Source organism: Podarcis pityusensis (genome assembly GCF_964106645.2).
Source record: "Podarcis pityusensis genome assembly, chromosome: 7".
NCBI lineage: Eukaryota > Metazoa > Chordata > Lepidosauria > Squamata > Lacertidae > Podarcis > Podarcis pityusensis.
In genome coordinates, this window is record NC_138031.1 from 23,614,360 (window position 1) to 23,633,449 (window position 19,090).

A 19,090-nucleotide genomic window follows, 5' to 3' on the forward strand; every position below is an offset into this window, starting at 1 on the left:
TTAACCTTTTAAATACTAGGTGCTCAACTTAAAATTTGGCCTGACAAGCAAATTAGACAGCAAATCACAACTGCATTTCAAGTCACAGTTGCAACCTACCTTTTTGAGACTATATCAAACATATAAAAAGATTAAGCCATGTTCTGTATTGTGAAGTTTCACATACAGTTTCAGGTCCACTAAAAGGTCAGGATAAATTCTTCTACCCTTTATTTCAAAAAGGCTTTTTATTCATATCCAAATGGTCTAGAATAGATAGCAGGGGCCAAAATGGTACTGGATAAATCAATTAACAGTTTTTATACTAGTAGAGCTGTATTCACTTGCTATTCTCTGAAAAAAGGAATAGATTGCTTAAAGTGAACAATTTGGAGATCAGTTTTAGAAACTTTATGAATGTTTAATATATAAAATGTATAGCAGATAAACAGATTTACCATATGCTTTATCTCAGTTAGCCCCTATAATAGTATGAAATAATCATCTTAAAGAGAATGACATTTTAAAGAAATTGTAAAAAGGTGAAATAATCATTTTGCAGCATCTTCCTAAAACAAATAATTCCAGATTTTAAAAGTAAAACTTGCAATATTGAACATGTTTATTTCTTACTTATCTAAACACAAAATTTTAAACAAAATTGTTTAATACCATCTTAAACCAAAAATAGAAGACCACAACTTTATGAGCGTTTCCCTCTTAAAATAGCTCCAGTGTCTGCAAATCTACTGTTAAAAGACATATGAAAAACAACTGTTCAAGGTTATGCTATGAAAACTTTTTAAAGGAAAATTGGAGTGGGTGGGGAATAATGTGCAATATTACAGATTGAAAGTATGTCTAAGTACTGTACACAAACAAGTTGGGAAGCTGGTGAATCAGAGAGATATTTGATTTCTGTTTGAATTCCAGGCCACAGCTATCGGGGAAGCAAGACCCTCTTGGGATGTTAATGCTGTGAACCCCTCCATCGTAGGCTCAGGTATACATATATACGTGTAAATAAACCATATATCATAAAGACACCTCAGTCTCCACTGTGCCTCATTCCGAAGGAAACACGAACCCTGGGTAAGTGCCTGGAACCCCTGGAATCTCACACTGCTCAAGACTGGGATGATGTGCAGTACTGTCTTCCAGTGAGGTGACACTACAGTCAGCTCCATGTCCTTCCATTAACAATTAACAAGTTAAAATTACTTTTATCTCCACTGCCATTTTCACATTCTGCTTCCTTTCCTCCTAGTTCTTCATCACCATCTGAGTCTTCTATATCTTGAATAAGTATTTTTTCCCCCTTGCTATTATTTTGAGAAATAGGTTCCAACTCTTTCAGCTTCTTCTCAATATCCAACAAGTTTTTCTGTAGTAATACAGCAATATTTATTAATTATTATTTTAAATACACAAATTATTCCACCGCTGAAAGATACACTCAACATTTTCAACATTACATAATACTGTAATTGCAAAAGGAGAAAATTAGAGAACCTAGTGTCAGAAGTGAGATCAGAACCAAAGTACTTAGAACTGAAAAGTACATATACCTCTATAGGAAATTCTATTTAAAAAGAACCTGTTCAGTACAGTAGTAGTTCTCTAATAAATTCAGGTAATACAGTTGTAAACGTAGGAATATTATATTGGGAGTTGTGCTTTAAATTATCTGTAGTGGTATTGTAGTGGGAGATTGTTAAAGTAGAAATGTCTAAAATCCTGAATGAGGCAGCTGTTTTAGTACCACAATTGATATTACTGAATACAGTTTGTTTGATGCTTTCATTACTATCAGTCTATCAAGATGGCCTTTGGAACCAGACTGGCTATAGGTCATCATTAGAAATCAGCTCAGGATTTCTTTCTCAATTTGGCCCAAAGATCTGTTGAATACTGCTGTACGTATTAGAAAGACTCATTCACCAACTTAAGTTACTGAAAGGGCAAGAAAAACTAGACTCTGTTTTTGCCATTTAGAATATCTTCTATATTAAATTCATCATGTGTAATTGGTAAACCACCCTGTGATCCTCAGACAAGGGGTGGTATAGAAATTTAATAAATAGATTGTGTGGAGCAATTATACATTACCATACTTCTCCTGACATGTATGTGCCACTTAGGTCACCTGCCAAACCAGAGTGGGGGAAAAAAGCTGCAGGCTGACATGCCTTCCGTGTCAAGAGAAACACTACCAAAGCCCACCAATCAGGGACGGTGCCAGTGACAACACCCACATAGGGAGCCAATGAACTCACAATACCACATCCCCAGCATACACAATACCAGATTGCCCCACTCAATCTGCTGCAATGGCTTAGCTAGCAATCTTGTACTCCACTGGTTGAGGGCTACAGGATTTGTTGAAAGCCATGCTATGCCACTGGAACTTGAGATACCCATTCTGGAAGGAACTGGGCTGCAATTGGCCCACTCAGTGTACAGAACCATAGCAATATCCACAACAGAGTGGCTACAACCACAGAGGTATTCAATTGCTCAGATCTCTCTTGAACCCTCAGAATGTGCAGATTATTTCTGTGTGACCTTCCCTCCAAATCAGAAAACTTAGCTTGCAGAGCAGCATCAAAATTGGGAGAAATATGGTATTGTAATAGTTGGGTGAATGGTGGGCTCTCCACTATGGATCAGCTGATGGAAACTTATTGCTTTTGTCCCTTTTGAAAAACCAGTTTAACCTGCCGCCATCTGTGGGATGGCAGTATTTGTATCAAATACAGTATTTGTATTAGATATATTTCATTGTGTACCATCTTTCAATAGTAAATATGTCTAATACAAACGGTATCCATAGTTTACAATACGTCCATGAAGTCAACAATTAATACTTACCTTAGCAATAGCATTTTCTGGCTCAATATGTAACACTTTCTTGAAATCTTCTGCAGCTGCTTTGAAATTATGTAGATTAGTGTAAACAGTGGCACGGCGCATAAAAGCTGCAGATCAATAAAGAATGCATTATTTTATTGCAATATTCTAAGTTACATAATAAATACGTCAATATAATGTGAAATTGTGGAAATGTAAAATAATTCTGAATTATATAATAACTTGCAACTATTGCAATATAGCTTTGTAATAAAGAGGAATGGTTTAAAAATAATTTCAATTTGACGCTGACAAACCATCTTGACATATAAGGATCCATGTTAGTGCAGGGATGCAGAACATCAGGCCGAGGGGCCAAATGCAGCCCTCCAGGCCACTCCACCTGGCCCCTGAAGTTTTCCCCAGGCCACACTCCCTTCTGAACCACACCTATCACCAGTCCTTCTTTACACCCCACTCTAGTGTTTTTGCCTGGCTGGAATGTGTCCTTAACTCCAATAAGGCTTCTTGCTTCCGCAATGGAGAAAACAGAGAGATGTGCGAGTGTGAAGAAGCCAACCTACAGTACACAAGGCAAAAATGGCAGTAGTTGCTTAGCCCACTTTTGCCTCTAGTCTTGCCCATCAATGGCACAAGGTCCTATAAGGCTGCCCAAAAGCGAATGAGATCCTCAACCCTTATTTTAATACTGTAATCATTCCGCTAAATTTCTGGTCTGTCCCAGTCTCCCATCAAAGTATAATCTGTTACCAAAAATTAACCCACTAGAAGAGATGTGATTACAGCTGCAATAACCTATATAATGTAACATGGCATTATTTCTTATTTATTCATTATATTTTTATGCTGTTCTTTCTCCAAGGACCTTGGGGTGGCTTATGTTACTCCCCAGTTTTATTGTCAAAACGATCTGTAAAGTGGGCTAACCTTGAAGCCAGGTTTCCCTGGTCCTAGTCCAACAACCACACTATAAAAAGTCTCCCACAGGGTATAAGTATGTATGAGAATTGCAAGACATGTACACATAAATTCAAGATGTAGTATCTGTACACAATCGCTTGTCATGGGAAAACAGAGCAAAAGAGATAACAGTTGCTGTGAGTGGGAGAGGCCAACTATCTCTTAAAGGTGCAAGCATTATTCAAGGAGGAATTCTACACTCCCAGGAAAGGCAGCTGTGGAACCCTGAATCCCTTCCTCACCAGGTGGAGGAGTTCCACTCCTGGATGCCTCTTCATTGCAGTAGTGGCAAGTTTTATACAAACTATGCCAACACTGGAACTGGCATACCTTTCCACCTACTGAAACCAACTGGGGATAGGAATAAGGGAAATAAGTCCACCAGCACCACTTTATGTCCTATTTTGTGCTTAGACTCTTGTGCTTCCCCGGATCTCTGTAGGATTGCTCTGTTATTCTCCCTTTTTATTTACTTAGTTTGGTACTAGGAAAAGGCGGTACCTAGACATGGGGGGACTTCCCTTTTACACTGTCTAGAAAAAGCCAACTTTTCATCTGTCAGGATTGCAATAAATTGCTTTAGACAAAGTAGACTGAACTTCCTTCAGCTGATTAATAGTTGGAAGGGGAACTCTTGTTGCGTGGAATAAATTTTTCCCACCATCGCCTGGCTAGCCCTGTCTCGGAATTTACCTTGAACTGAAGGGATACAAGCTTTTCCAGTGAATATTGGAGATGAGTGGGAAAATATTCAGGGTTCTAATGGCAAAGCACAGATACTGTACCCCCATCAATTCCCTTCCACTAAACCATGTAAAGCACTTAGCATGGGTACTAAGCCACTATGTGCTGAACAATTCATTTCCCACTATAGCAGAAGTGGAAAAATAAATATTTGAGAGTTGTTACTCCACAGAATGCAATCCACAAATTTCAAAAACCAGTGTTTGTCACCTATGCTGATTTTGCTCCATTACCGGTAATTTAAAAAGATTTGTTGCTAGCATTAATTCCTCAAAAGTGATTTCTTTAATTTTACCTTTTATGTTTTCAGGGTCCATTTTTAACACTGTCTCACAATCCTGATGAGCAACATGCCAATTCTGAAGTTTTATTTCTGCCTGAGCTTTATTATTGTATGCAGCCACAGTGGGAAAGGCAGATATGCTCCTGCAAAATACTGAGGCATTAGGCAGGCTGAAATGAACACAGACACTTCAGAAATGAGTCAGGTGACGCCTTAAAGCCTAAGGTGCGGGAATGTTGTTACAAAGTAAAGCCAGAAGACCCAAGAATGAAAAAGATAGGAGTGTTACAGTACCTTACAGAGTACAAATGAAAACAAGCACAGGTCAAAAGAGTAAAAGATCCAATCAGAGTGGGTGTGGCCTCCCATCTGCTAATGAAAATGGCAAAGGAAGATAAAGAATACACATAAAGGCCTAAAGAGGGACAAATTATTTTCTGTAGTTACCTAACCATTTTCATTCTCTATTGATCCCATGCAACTCAATGCAGAAAATTGACTACAAGTCATAATGCTATAATATAAAGACTATATGATAAAGCATGTAAGAAAGGCCAAGTGATCTACAATTCTGCCTGTCACCCTTGTCATGGCAAAAGTTACATATGTCAATGATGATGAACTCTCCAGCTTAGAAGTGAAGGTAGAGCTGGGATAATCCCCTGCAGCTGCACTGAGTTACAGAGCAAACTATGTTGCACCAACTCCAAGCGGAAGACGAAGGCTGTGGCCTGCCATGTTGGCATTGGGCAGTTAAAGATTCACAAAGTGCCTCTGCTGCTTAGTACCAAAACAAGCACAAGTTTTCTCTCTGGCTTTGGAGGTGAAGGTTGGCATAGGCTCATTTGGGTAATGGGCAGCAGGGGTACATCAAGTACATCAGCTGTCCAGTGCCAAAATAAATTCTAGTTCTCCACCTACAAATTTGGAACTGGAGGAGGGTGGGAGTCATCCCCACAGTTATGCCGGGTTTCAAACCTCTAACAAAGCCCAGCACAACTGCAAAAACCAACAGGAAGAAGGCATCTATATATACCATATTCAATACAATCAGGATCAGTCCAAGCCATTTTTGCTGCCTAATAGGACAGGATAAGAAGGCAAAAAAATAGTGTCATGTCGCACTTTCAAGTTCTTGAGGTTTTTGTCAATACACAGTCTCAGTCTAGAATGCCTTATTGTGAGGGTTGCTGTGTGGCTAAACAACATATGCACAGAAAAACATATGCACAGAAAAATGCACACCATAAACAATGGTTAAACAATGAAGTTGATAGTGAAGCAGCTAAATGATTTTTTAAATGGAAGTTGTAACTTTTAAGACTACATATTAATGCCTGCCTTGCATCCAGGTTGCTACTGTATTTTAATATTTTGTTGGAAGCCGCCCAGAGTGGCTGGGGAAGCCCAGCCAGATGGGCGGGGTATAAATAAATAAATTATTATGATTACTACTACTACTGCAGCAGGCTAATAATTACTATGGATGACTCACCGAGTATAGTAGATAACTGCTTCTTTGTAGTCTCCTGTAACAAATGCTTCATTTCCTTTTTCTTTTTCACGATTAGCAATGAAGATTTTTTCCTTTGTAGTCAAACCTAGAAAATATCTATTACATATTAAAGCAAGAAAAATTGCAGGCAAAACCAAAAACATTTCTCTTTAATGCTACAGAGAAAGAATATGAGAGAGAGAATATTGTAAAAGACATAATCTACAAGTGCTCTATTGTGTTGATTTGAGCCTCCACCCACTTCAGGCAACATGCTATAGCTCAATAGTTGAACACATACTTTGTATACAGAAGGTAACAAATTTAATTAACAGTCTGTCCAGTTAAAAGGAACTCCTGTAACAAGGCTGGGAAGCACCTCTGAGATCCTGAAATACTAGTAGTAGTCAAAGTAGGCAATTATACAGTGGTTGAAACTACACTTTGGAATTTTTTGCTTTATTGTTTAAGGGTATGCTGTTTTTTCAAGGTAAGGGTTATAACATTTTAAAACCCTGTTTCCAAAAAAATGTTTTCTAGCTATATTGCTGATTTCTCTACTACCTTAGCAGAATTATGCAATCAAAAACACAGGATTTTTAAATGCTGTAATTCAGCAGTACTGACTGCATTACTGAATTTTGAAGTAACGTGGTAAAATGGGGGGAAATGCTTCTGGGAAAGGATAGGCAGACATTGGATATATACAGGAGTTACTGACAATGCATACAACACTGATAAACAAATTCATACAAAATTGTCATAATTCTATATGAGCATCACGTCACAGTATTTTTGAAAACAGATTCCTATGAGTAGTAAATTTCTTATTTTTCAATAAAAGGCAACAGCAACCAAAATCACTGTAGTATTGAATGAAAACCTACCTGTTGTGTCTATATCAGATTTTGGTAACCCTTTGTTAGTAGTTTTAAAGCTGGGTTTACTCTTATTTTCCTCATAACCATCAATTTTGGAACATTCTTTTTCCACATCAAACCTTAAAAAATGGAAAAGCATTTAATATATTTACATTGTAATAATAAACATCCATAAATTATACAAATGTGTGTTTAACTATAGCAAGACTTCACACCTACATAGTTTAAGGGTATGATGGACCATTAATCTGCAATGTAGGAAGATGAAGGTGGCCCATACGGGGATCAAACCCATGATCTTGGCATTATCAGCACCTCACTCTAACTGTTATGTACTGAGTTGAATAGGATCCAAACTGAAGCAGTCTGATTGGTCCTAGAACAATAGGATCCAAAAGGCAGCAGTCTGATTGGTCCTAGAACAATAGGATTCAGAATGCAGCAGTCTGATTGGTCCTAGAACAATGCAGCAGTATGACTGGTTGGCAGGAACCACCCAATCCTGCTCCAGATAGAAGTGAATCCACAACCTGATTGGCTTACAGTAGAATTCCAGAATTAGCCAATCATGTGCAGCCCATTGTGTAAATAATGTATATAAAGCAGATACTGTGAGGGGACATTTATTCATTCCTCCTCACCACTATGAGCTAAATAAAGAGCATGAAATCACTTTGCGACTCTGAGTATATTTCACTGGCGACGAAGGTGGGATCCCGCTGAGCTGACTGCCACACACAGCACCGCAGCACCGCCAACTGCCGCACCGCTGCCTCGCACCGTGTATCCAGGCTTCAGCTCCGGGGCACAAGGAACTCAGAATGGCAGCCAACAGCAGCTTCTCGCCATTCAACCCAGCATCTGGAGACTGGGAAGCGTACGCCTCCCGTTTCACCTTCCTCCTAGAAGCCAAAGGGGTCACCGACGAAGAAGACGCCAAGAAGAGGGCGATATTCTTCAGCGTCTGCGGAGAGGAGACGTTTGAAATTGCCCGGGCTCTCCTTGCGCCTGAAGACGTCGCTACTGTTCCATACAAAACAATAATGGAACAGCTGAAGGGGCACTTTTCGCCGCAGCCCTCAGTGGTGGCTCGTCGAAATGCCTTCTACGCAAAGCGGCAAGCCCCTGGGGAAACCATAACTGGGTTTGTGACCTCTCTCCGCCAAGCCGCCCGGTTCTGCAACTTCTCAGAGCTGGAGAACATGCTTCGTGACCGCCTCGTCGGTGGCCTGAAGGATGAGAAGCTGCAACGACGCCTCTACGCTAAGAAGGACCTAACGTTCCAGGTCGCTCTGGAGGAGGCCCTGGCAACAGAAGCTGCCGAGAGGTCGACCCAAGAGGCACGGCCGAGCCTGCCATCCCAACCGAGGGTCCACCATGAAGACCTCACCGACGACTCAGGATCCGACAGGGAGGAGGTGCACCGAGTACAGCAGCGCACTCAAGCAGCGCACAGACCACAGCTGCCTCGACGAGAAGGAGGGAACTGCGCAAGCTGCGGGGAGAGTCACGAGAGGAGGACCTGCCGTTTCCGCAACGCAGAGTGCAGGCAGTGCAGAAAATCGGGACACATCGCCCGGGTGTGTCGGGCTCGGCCCACCCGACACCAGGCATCAGATGACCAATCCAAGAGCCCCAGGTCCCGGGGCCCAACGCACCAAGGCAACTCGACGGAGCTCACGGACTTCCAGGTATACCAGTTGCCCCACCCCAACGTAGAGAAAATTTATGTAGAGGTACAGATAGAGGGGGCCCCATGCCGCATGGAGCTTGACACGGGTTCAACTCTATCCATAATCTCGGCAAGGACCTTAAGGAAACTGTGTCCCACTGGGGGTCCCAAACTCAGGCCGGCCCCATTCACCCTCCGGGACTTCCAGAAACGTAAGGTCCCCACAATGGGGGTGGGGACCTTCAGGGTGCAATACCGAGGGCGGACGCGGCAACTGGACTTGCTTGTGGTCAAGGGCCCCTACATTAGCTTACTGGGATTGGCATGGTTTGGACCACTGGGGCTAGCTGTCACCGGGGTGAACCACACTAGCTTACAAGTGGACGTGGACGCCATATGCAAGGAATTTCCAGGGGTTTTCGATGGGAAATTGGGACAGTATACGGGCCCCCCCATTGCGCTACAGCTTGACCCCGCAGTACGACCGGTCAGGCTCAAGGCCCGCCGGGTCCCGTTCGCCTTGAAACCCCGTATAGACGAGGAATTGGACCGACTCGTAGAGCAAGGAGTGCTGGAGCCGGTGCCTAATGCTCCCTGGGAAACCCCAATCGTCACACCCGTCAAGCCTAATGGTTCGGTCCGCATCTGCGCAGACTACAAATGTACCATAAACAAGGCCCTCACGGCCCACGCATACCCAGTGCCAGTGGTCAGCCATGTCCTTGCCACCCTGGCTGGGTCGAAAATTTTTGGCAAGCTGGACTTGGCCCAAGCATATCAACAGCTGCCAGTAGATGAGGCCACAGCAGAGGCACAGACGATTGTGACGCACAGAGGAGCGTTCAGGGTAAAGCGGCTGCAATTCGGTGTCAGCGTGGCACCAGGCATATTCCAGAATATAATGGACTCTCTCCTTAAAGGGATTCCTGGCGTCACCCCCTTCTTCGATGATGTGTTGATTGCCGGCCCCACACCAGAGGAGTTTGAGGACCGCCTCCGCACCGTTCTGCACCGTTTCCAGACGGCGGGTCTCAAGGTGAAGCGGGAAAAATGTCTACTAGGAGTGCCTCAGGTGGACTTTCTGGGATTTATGGTGGACGCAGAAGGGGTCCACCCGACTGGGGACAAGGTACGGGCCATTTGTGATGCCCCAGCGCCCAAGAGCAAGACTGAACTTCAGGCCTTCTTGGGACTATTGAACTTTTACCATTCCTTCCTTCCCCACAAGGCGGCGGTAGCGGAGCCCCTACACAGACTCCTGGACAAGCGGGCCCCTTGGGTGTGGGGCCAGCGCCAGGAGGCCGCATTCCAGGCAGTCAAGGACTTGCTTGTCTCAAACTCGGTCTTGGCACACTTCGACGAGAGGCTGCCGGTGGTGCTAGCATGCGACGCCTCACCCTATGGCATTGGAGCTGTCCTGGGGCACCAACTCCCGGATGGAAGAGAGGTACCGGTGGCGTACTTTTCCCAGACACTCAACACAACCGAGCGGAACTACTCGCAAATCGACAAGGAGGGTCTGGCAATCGTAAAGGGAGTAAAAAAATTCCATGATTTCTTGTACGGGCGGCCCTTCACCGTGGTGACTGACCACAAGCCGTTGCTTGGCTTGTTTGCCCCCGAAAAGCAGACCCCCCAAGTGCTGTCTCCTCGCGTCCTCAGGTGGTCAATTTTCCTTGCCAGCTACCAGTATGCACTGATTCACCGACCTGGGAAGGCGATGGGCCATGCGGACGCCCTCAGCAGGCTACCACTACCGGAAACAGGCCCTGACCCAGCACCTGCACAAGAGGTTATGAGCCTGGAGCTGCTTCCCGACCGCCCCATTCAGGCACAAGAAGTTGCACACCATTCCAAGAAAGATAGGGTCATCTCCCGGGTCCTGGACTGGGTGTGGAGGGGATGGCCCAGCAGCAGCCCCGGGCCAGAATTCGCCGGCTACACAACCCGCAAACATGAACTGTCGGCCCACAAGGGGTGCCTGTTATGGGGAAGCAGAGTCGTTGTTCCCCAGCCCCTCTGCAAAAGGGTCCTCACAGCCCTACACGAGACACATCCAGGGGTAGTAAGAATGAAGGCCCTTGCCAGGAGTTATGTGTGGTGGCCGGGGATCGATGGAGAGATAGAGGCCTGGGTCAAACACTGCCAGGCCTGCCAAGAATCCCGCCCAGATCCCCCAAGGGCCCCAGTCCAGTCCTGGGAGTCCGCCCGAGCACCATGGTCACGCCTGCATGTGGATTTCGCTGGCCCCTTTCAGGGGAAAACATTCTTCATAGTGGTGGACTCCTACACCAAATGGCTGGAAGTCGCACTGGTACCGTCCACTTCCACGTCCGCAGCCATCCGGGTACTACGCAGGCTGTTTGCAACCCACGGGCTCCCTGACACTCTCGTCTCAGACAACGGGACTGCATTTACGTCAGGAGAATTCCAAACCTTCACAGCGCAGAACGCCATCCGCCACATCCGTTCGGCGCCGTTCCACCCTGCCACCAATGGCCAAGCAGAACGCATGGTGCGGACCACCAAGGACACCCTTCGCCGCATGACGCAAGGGGACTGGGAGTACCGCCTTGCCACATTCCTTCTAGCACAGCACAGCACCCCCAGCTCAACGACTGGCCGGAGCCCCGCTGAACTACTAATGGGTCGGCGCCTTGCAATCAGATTGGACCGCCTTCACCCCGATAGAGCTCAGGATGAGGTAGTGGTGGGGGAAGGCAGGAACCCCCGGACCTTCGAGGCCCAGGACCCAGTGTACGCAAAGAATTTTGGGGCAGGCCCAGCATGGGTACCCGCCACAATCACCAGGGTCACTGGCCCCGTGTCGTACGAGGTGCTAACGGATGGGGGGCAATGCTGGCGCCGCCACTGCGACCAGATACGGCGACGATTCCCGGGAGAAAACCAGGAGGAGGACAGGTCAGAGGAGTCCCAAGGGAACAGCGGGGCAGTGAGGCCCATAGAGCAGGAGGGGCCAGCAGGAGAGGCAGAATCAGTAAATACAGAGAGGACCCGTGAGGCCGAAAGGACACCGGAACCAGAACCACGACTGAGCGAGCCGGTTGCACCAGACCAAACAGCCGCATCACAGCCAGCATCCTTGGAACACGAGCCAGAACCCGGAGCCCGGACCAGGGAACACCCCAGGCCACAACGCACACGTAGGCCGCCGGCATACCTTGAGGACTATGAATGCGACCTCCCGGGCAGGACTGGAACTTAGAGGGGAGGGGTGTTATGTACTGAGTTGAATAGGATCCAAACTGAAGCAGTCTGATTGGTCCTAGAACAATAGGATTCAGAATGCAGCAGTCTGATTGGTCCTAGAACAATGCAGCAGTCTGATTGGTTGGCAGGAACCACCCAATCCTGCTCCAGATAGAAGTGAATCCACAACCTGATTGGCTTACAGTAGAATTCCAGAATTAGCCAATCATGTGCAGCCCATTGTGTAAATAATGTATATAAAGCAGATACTGTGAGGGGACATTTATTCATTCCTCCTCACCACTATGAGCTAAATAAAGAGCATGAAATCACTTTGCGACTCTGAGTATATTTCACTAACCAACTGAGCTGCAGCAGTGGGCACGTTCTACTCTTAAGTAGGAAGAACCAGCTGTACAAATATAAGATGTGGGAAAGGATCTAGGTGTTTTAGTAGACCACACATTTAATGTGAGTCAAAAGTGTGATGCAGCAGCAAAAAAAGGCTAATGCTATTCTAGGGTGTATAGTGCCCCTATCAAATGAAGTAAGAGTACTGCTCTATTCTGCCTTGGAAAGACCATACCTGGAGTACTGTCCCCTGGTCTGGGCACCACAATTTAAGGAGGATATTGGCAGGGCAAGCAAGATGTTGTGCAAGGAAAAATTATTGCACAGATCAAATACTTGCCTTATCTTGATGTTGAATACAACTCATATTTAGAACGCTTTCTCCCAACATGCAATTTTTGTGTAAAGTTCTCCATTAATACTAGACTTTCGAATACCATTTGTCTATAGTTAGCCCTGTGAGATTTTGAGAATTTCAAGGGCACGTTAACATAGAAACAACCCTCACTTTTTCAAAACCAACCTAGATAGAACATTAGAAAATAACTGAATTAAACAATATGCAGAAGGTATCTGACATACTTATCCCACTCTCTATAGTCCCTTGGTACATTTTTATTCTTTATTACACCATTTCTTGAAGTTTTGCTCTAGAATGAGAAGTCACACAAGATATAAAAAAATAAGCTTCATCAAAGAATTTGTTTTGTTACTTTTCATTTCATGTAATATGAGCATTATAACATGTTTTAGCTACCTCAAACTGAGGTTTTGGAGTTCACATATGTTCAGTAAGGAACTCAATCACTTGCTAACCTTTCTACAATCATGTGCTTATCAACTAAGAATAAATGTCAATATTTCGATATTAAAAATTCTCATATGGGAAAAAATGAGAATTGCAAACATATCATCTGCCAACATACATAACCAAGTGGGACTTGCAATTAAACATTGCAGCACAGAGTGCTGTCTCATCAAGAATCCAGCCCCTCTCCCTCCAGCTTTCCATTCCTCACCTCCAGTTAGTGGGCATGGAATGCTCTGCCATCACTGGGCTGATTGGGGTTTGTTTGTACTTTTCCCCTATTTCTGCAAACCTTTGAGATGCCCTGAACCTACTGATAGCTTCCTTTTACACGACTGGCACTCACAGAATTTGAATGTAGGGTCCTGAATTGAATTGAATCAAGTAGGGTCCTGTGACAAATGTTCCATTGTGGAGTACTTCTCTCCAGGGTTATTAGATGTTTTCCCCCTCCCATTTGACATATGACCAAGTCATACTCAGAGTAGACCTACTGAAATAGGGACAAGTTGGCCATGTTTCAATGGGTCTCCTTCAGGTATGACTTAGTCAGATGCCAACAACACATTAAAAAAATCATATATAGATATTGAATATTGTATAGAAACACAGATTCCCACCTGTCTAGAAGGAAGAGAGCTATCTGAACTACGAACTGGTGGCAAATTTTCCATTTTCTCCTTGAACACGTCCGTTGTAGCATACCGCATTTTATACTCGTCTTCTTTCATTTCGGTAATCCAGCTCTGAAAGAAATAGAAAACATAAACATATTTCAAAATCTGAAATTGTTTTTTTACCAGGCAACAACTATTTGTTATTTAAAAGTCACATACAAAATTAGCATGCTACAGAATGAAGAAGTGCAATACCTTCATTTCATTCTCTATTTCTTTCCATTCCTCAGTAGTAAAATCAGAAGCAGTGGCTGCAGGTTTATCTCTTCGCAGAGCTCTGCTATTTGGAGCCAAAGACTCAATGCGTTTTTCACAAAATAATACAAGATCAGGATAGAAGCCTTCTTCACCAGATCTAAAAATTAATAAATGTGACATTATACGAACTTCTGTAAGCACAACAGGAATTCTCTTCTGTCCCCTGTAGCCCCTATGCATCCTCAAAATATGCTATGACAGGTTAGGGAAAACTCAAGAGAGAGTGCAGAGAAAGAATAAGTCCTGCTGGATGAGTGGATCTCCGCACATACAACAATAGATATCAGCAATAGCAATTTTTAAAGCATAAATCATAAATATTAACTTCAGGAGTTGTTATAACACCCCCCCCCCCTTCTGATATAAAGACTTCCACTATTTTTGTTTGATTTGCTCTAGACTTGTAAGTAGTTTACAGCTGACATTGCTACATTTTGTATTGTTTTTGTATTGCTTTTTTAAGCTCAATAACCATTCAATGGCTCAATTCTGCATGACCAAAAGGTCTGTAAAATCTTAAATCTGAATATCCCAGCCTTAGCTAGTATAAATATATCACCTCCTCAGTCCAAACAACCAATTTATGTTATACTAATGCCATGCTAGCAAGACTAAACTATTTTCACTTATTTTAAATTATGACAATATTTAGCTTTTAAACAAATTTTCTGACAAGGTTCTAAAAGAAGTGATGGCCTTGTTAGTTTCTAGTTAATGTTTAGTTAATATGAATAAAAATATGCAAACCATAATAAAATAAATATGTAATTTAAATGTTTACCTTAATATCTTAAGAATCTTTTCCAAATGCTTAACATCTTTGCATGTTTCAATGAATTTGTAGTCCAGATGCTCAATAGGAATTTGATATGTTTTTGTTGTTCCTTGGCTTAACAAGCATGAAACTTGGTCAGCACTCATAACTAGAAATATAAAAGGTAATATTTAAATTTTCCCAGTGTTCATATATATTTTGAAATTGCATAAGCTCACTGAATAATGTGTTATAATCTCTTATGTTATAATCTCTTATGTACATATGCAGCTGTTTTAAATCCTTCTAGCTTCAGTCCATTGAAATGGAACAATTTATAGGACCAGGACTTTTTGTGTGGGCAGTACTTTATGCACCATGAATGCTTATATGTATAAATAGCTACTGCTAGAAAAAAAAACATGATTAAGTGAAAAGAATTTCCTCAGCAGAATTTTTCACATGAATAATTCTGCTTTTGTTTCTAAATCTTTGCAGCCACTGTTTTCTTATTTGTATTTGCAATAACAATTGCTTTTTATTACAACATGCCAAGTGCAGACTTCATAATGTTTATGTTCATTCAGATTTGGCAGCCATCTGAATGTCAAACTTTTTTCCATAACACAGACTAACTGAACATAATCCTATTTGTGAGAATTATTCTCAGATCCATTTGCATATAAATAAATCCATTGATTGAATTTTGTCTGCAAATTATGTGACTAATGATCTTAGAGAATCATAGGTTCGGAGAACATTGTGTATTTGTGAATTATCTGTTGTGAGAGATCTTCCACATTATTTACCTTCTGTTCTCCTTATGCAAATCATACAGAATACCTACAAGCTCATTTCTTGAACATGGTTTATAATGCTACAGTTTATAAGAAAACTGAGTATTTTACTGTGTACAAGTTATCAAGTGCAAAATGTCAGCATCAATTAAAAAACAAACAAACCCTCTAATTTCCCATTAAAATGGAATGCCAGAAAATTTTGACCCATCCCCATTTTGAAACATAAAAAATAAAACAAGAATCATTTAAGCCTACAACGTAGCATCAAAACACAATTTCAGCACTGTAATGGGGAAATACGTTTTTTATAAAGAATAATTCAAGGACAATGCCCTCTACAGTTAAAAAAAAGGAACAGGTTGCAGCAAATAAATAAATAATCCACTAGCAACTGTTGCTATGTACTGAAGTGAGCCACAAAGCTCAGAAATTTCAGGAGATCACCATCTCCTGAAATTAGGCCCTGCCCTACGCAGTTTCACAACACCATGGAAACAAGCCTCACTTTTTCAGTACATGCAGCAAGCTCCCAAAATAACAACATTTTGAAGGTATTCTGCTTTATTCTATATGAAAGTCTGAAATGACTGGCTCATTTGTGCTGGGCCCCCGATCTCCTTCCCTCTCCTTTTTTTTTTTTAAAATAAAAAAATTAAAATAAAATGCTTTTATTTGCTTACAGGGCATCTGGGCATAGATTTAAAGCACAGAGCTGGCAAGACTCCAGCCACCAACCATCTAAATGTGCCCAGAGGTCTAAATTTTTACCTATCTGTATAAAGCAGCACATACGAATTTGTGGTAGGGACCTGTACCATGAGTATTTTAAGGGCCTAGCCAGCGCCCCTTTATCAAAGTAATTTCTACAGCCTTAGCCCCAGTTCCCACAAAAATCAACAACTGACCTTAGCAACAGCAGTCACACCCCTTTGTTCACCCTTAGAGCAATAAGGGGGGTGGTGGGAGGAATGGGCATAGACAGGATTTTAGTTAGGGGGCGGGCTTTTGTTAGGGGGGGCAGAACCTCAAATTTGTATTGATTTTAATTGATTGGGGGCAGCTGCGCCCATGGGGGGTAGGAAAAGGAGCATGAAAGATAACAGCTGCGCATGTATGCTGCCCATGTAATATATACCGTTGAGGCTTTTTGCAGTTTCAAATGCCCATGTGGTTGAGCATGGGCATAGCCAGGAGTTATGTTGTGGGGGGGGGGCAGGATTTATGTTGGGGGGCAGAACTGAGCTCCATGTGACACGATTCGTCAGTTACTTGAGCATTTTTATTTATTTACTTGATTGGGGGGGGGGGTATCTGGCTACACCCATGTAGCTGAGTGACTTCAGGCCAATTACCACCACAATCTATCCTACCTTACAGGGTTGCTGTGAAGACAGTCAGAGAAAAGCATACCCTGAACTTACTGGAGAGAAAAATCAGAATTATTATTTTTTAAGAAAGAAAAACATACATTGGCACACCACCTGTTTGCCCCCCTAATGAAGCCTGTTCTACCAAGTATAGCTGCCTCTCAGCATCATTGCACCTTCCCCATTTGCATCACCCTAGACTCGCCCCCCCCCCCCAGATCTCCCACAGCCCTCCCCATCCATCCTCCGCGATTCCTCGCCCTCCCTCTTCCTCCTGCCGTTATCCTCAAACGGCCACACACAGCATCCCCTGCCCGGCACCGGACACTCCTACCTGCTTCCTTCCCCAGCGAACGCCGCCACTCCAACGTCCTTTCCACAGGAGAGAGACCCCAGCAACGCTCTGCCGCCACCCCTCGCCGCTCGGAGCGGCCTTGAACCGGCGCCGCTGAGTGAAACCCTACAGGTGGCCCCGCCGAGAGCCACTTTTTAAATAGAATTCGCTCGAGCAACAAAACGTACCCCCTCAAGCGCATGCGCAGAAGGCGAGCGGCCCACCACCACCTCAGCACCGTCGCGCGAGGAAGACAGTCTTCACCGAGGGCCGCGCGGGGCGGTTGCTAAGGAGACGCTGCTTCGCCAACGCCGTCGCTCTGGAAAGGGCGGCTTGCCAACGTTGTGAAGGCAGACGCTCGTTCCCCTCCTTCCGCACTTTATTAAAGCGTACATCTAAAAACGATTTATTGTTTCGTCTTCTTGTCTATTGAATTTGTTCTAAATATATCCCAATCCTACCATGTTTTACATTCGCCGAACAAAACCAGCGAGCAATTATAATAATAATAATAATAATAATAATAATAATTTATTATTTGTACCCCGCCCATCTGGCTGGGTTTCCCCAGCCACTCTGGGCGGCTTCCATAGAAACAAAAAATACAGTAAAATATCACAGATTAAAAGCTTCCCTGAACAGGGCTGCCTTAAGATGCCCTCTAAATGTCAGGTAGTTATTTAGTGCTTTGACATCTGATGGGAGGGCGTTCCACAGGGCGGGCGCCACTACCGAGAAGGCCCTCTGCCTGGTTCCCTGTAGCTTTGCTTCTTGCAATGAGGGAACCGCCAGAAGGCCCTCGGCGCTGGACCTCAGCGTCCGGGCAGAACGATGGGGGTGGAGACGCTCCTTCAGGTATACTAAATATTAAAAACAATGAAGTTCAGCAACTAAAAAGCATCATCATAATTAATTAAAAAAAACACCCAGGACTAAACTTCTGCTATAAGAACAGTACAACCGATATGCCGCCTTAAAGGTGGCTTTTCATTAGTAGGCTCAAGGAGGCAAACAAGATACCTGCACAATGGAATACACAAGTAGTAGCACAATTCTAACCCTGTACACAGAGATGCAAATCCTATTTAAATCAATGGGGCCTCACACTACTAGGTGGAGTTATCGAGTTGCAGCCTTAGCCTAACCCTCAATTAAATTCAACAGGATTTATTTCTGAGTAGATGTCAGGGTTACGCTGCAATTTAACACAAAAGAGAAAAAAAGAGATCCAGCTTTTCTCCATCTGCTTGCTGGAAATTGATGGCATAGGAACAGTAAATGGAGACAATACTTGGTTCTTCATACAGCTGGTGGCAATTTGTATTATTTCTGCACCATCAGATGGCAAGGCATTTAGGACAAGTTATTAGGGCTCTGCAAAGTACACAAAGCTAAAGAAAAATAGGTTTGATGCCCTCAGAGGGCTTCAAGGCCAAGCAAGCATTTGAAGATCTGATTCTTTTAACCATTACACTAACCTGGTTCTGAACCCACTATCATCACCCCATGCATCTTTCCATCCCTTCAAACATAAGAGAGTCTAACAACTAGATTTAGCCACCTGTTTGACTTGGATGCTACAATCACATTAGACCTTAAATGATTTTTTAACTATTTTAATTGGTTTTTCAATGATATACATATCG

At 43.4% G+C, this 19,090-nt stretch overlaps 1 protein-coding gene across 3 annotated transcripts in view; it reads right to left on the reverse strand.

Moving 5' to 3' along the window:
• Nucleotides 1-17,649, reverse strand: part of SPAG1 (sperm associated antigen 1) — a 33,148-nt gene extending 15,499 nt beyond the window's left edge. The window contains exons 1-10 of one of the 3 annotated variants that reach the window (XM_081014006.1): nt 17,633-17,649; nt 14,971-15,112; nt 14,127-14,286; nt 13,875-14,000; nt 13,029-13,096; nt 7,220-7,332; nt 6,333-6,438; nt 4,850-4,980; nt 2,851-2,957; nt 1,201-1,363 (exon numbers count right to left, since the gene is read on the reverse strand). In XM_081014006.1, coding sequence (XP_080870132.1) covers nt 1,201-1,363; nt 2,851-2,957; nt 4,850-4,980; nt 6,333-6,438; nt 7,220-7,332; nt 13,029-13,096; nt 13,875-14,000; nt 14,127-14,286; nt 14,971-15,110 — 1,114 coding nt within the window. In that variant the 5' untranslated portion in view covers nt 15,111-15,112; nt 17,633-17,649. The other 2 variants (XM_081014004.1, XM_081014005.1) reach the window with 2 other exon arrangements.
• Nucleotides 17,650-19,090: the final 1,441 nt, after the last annotated feature.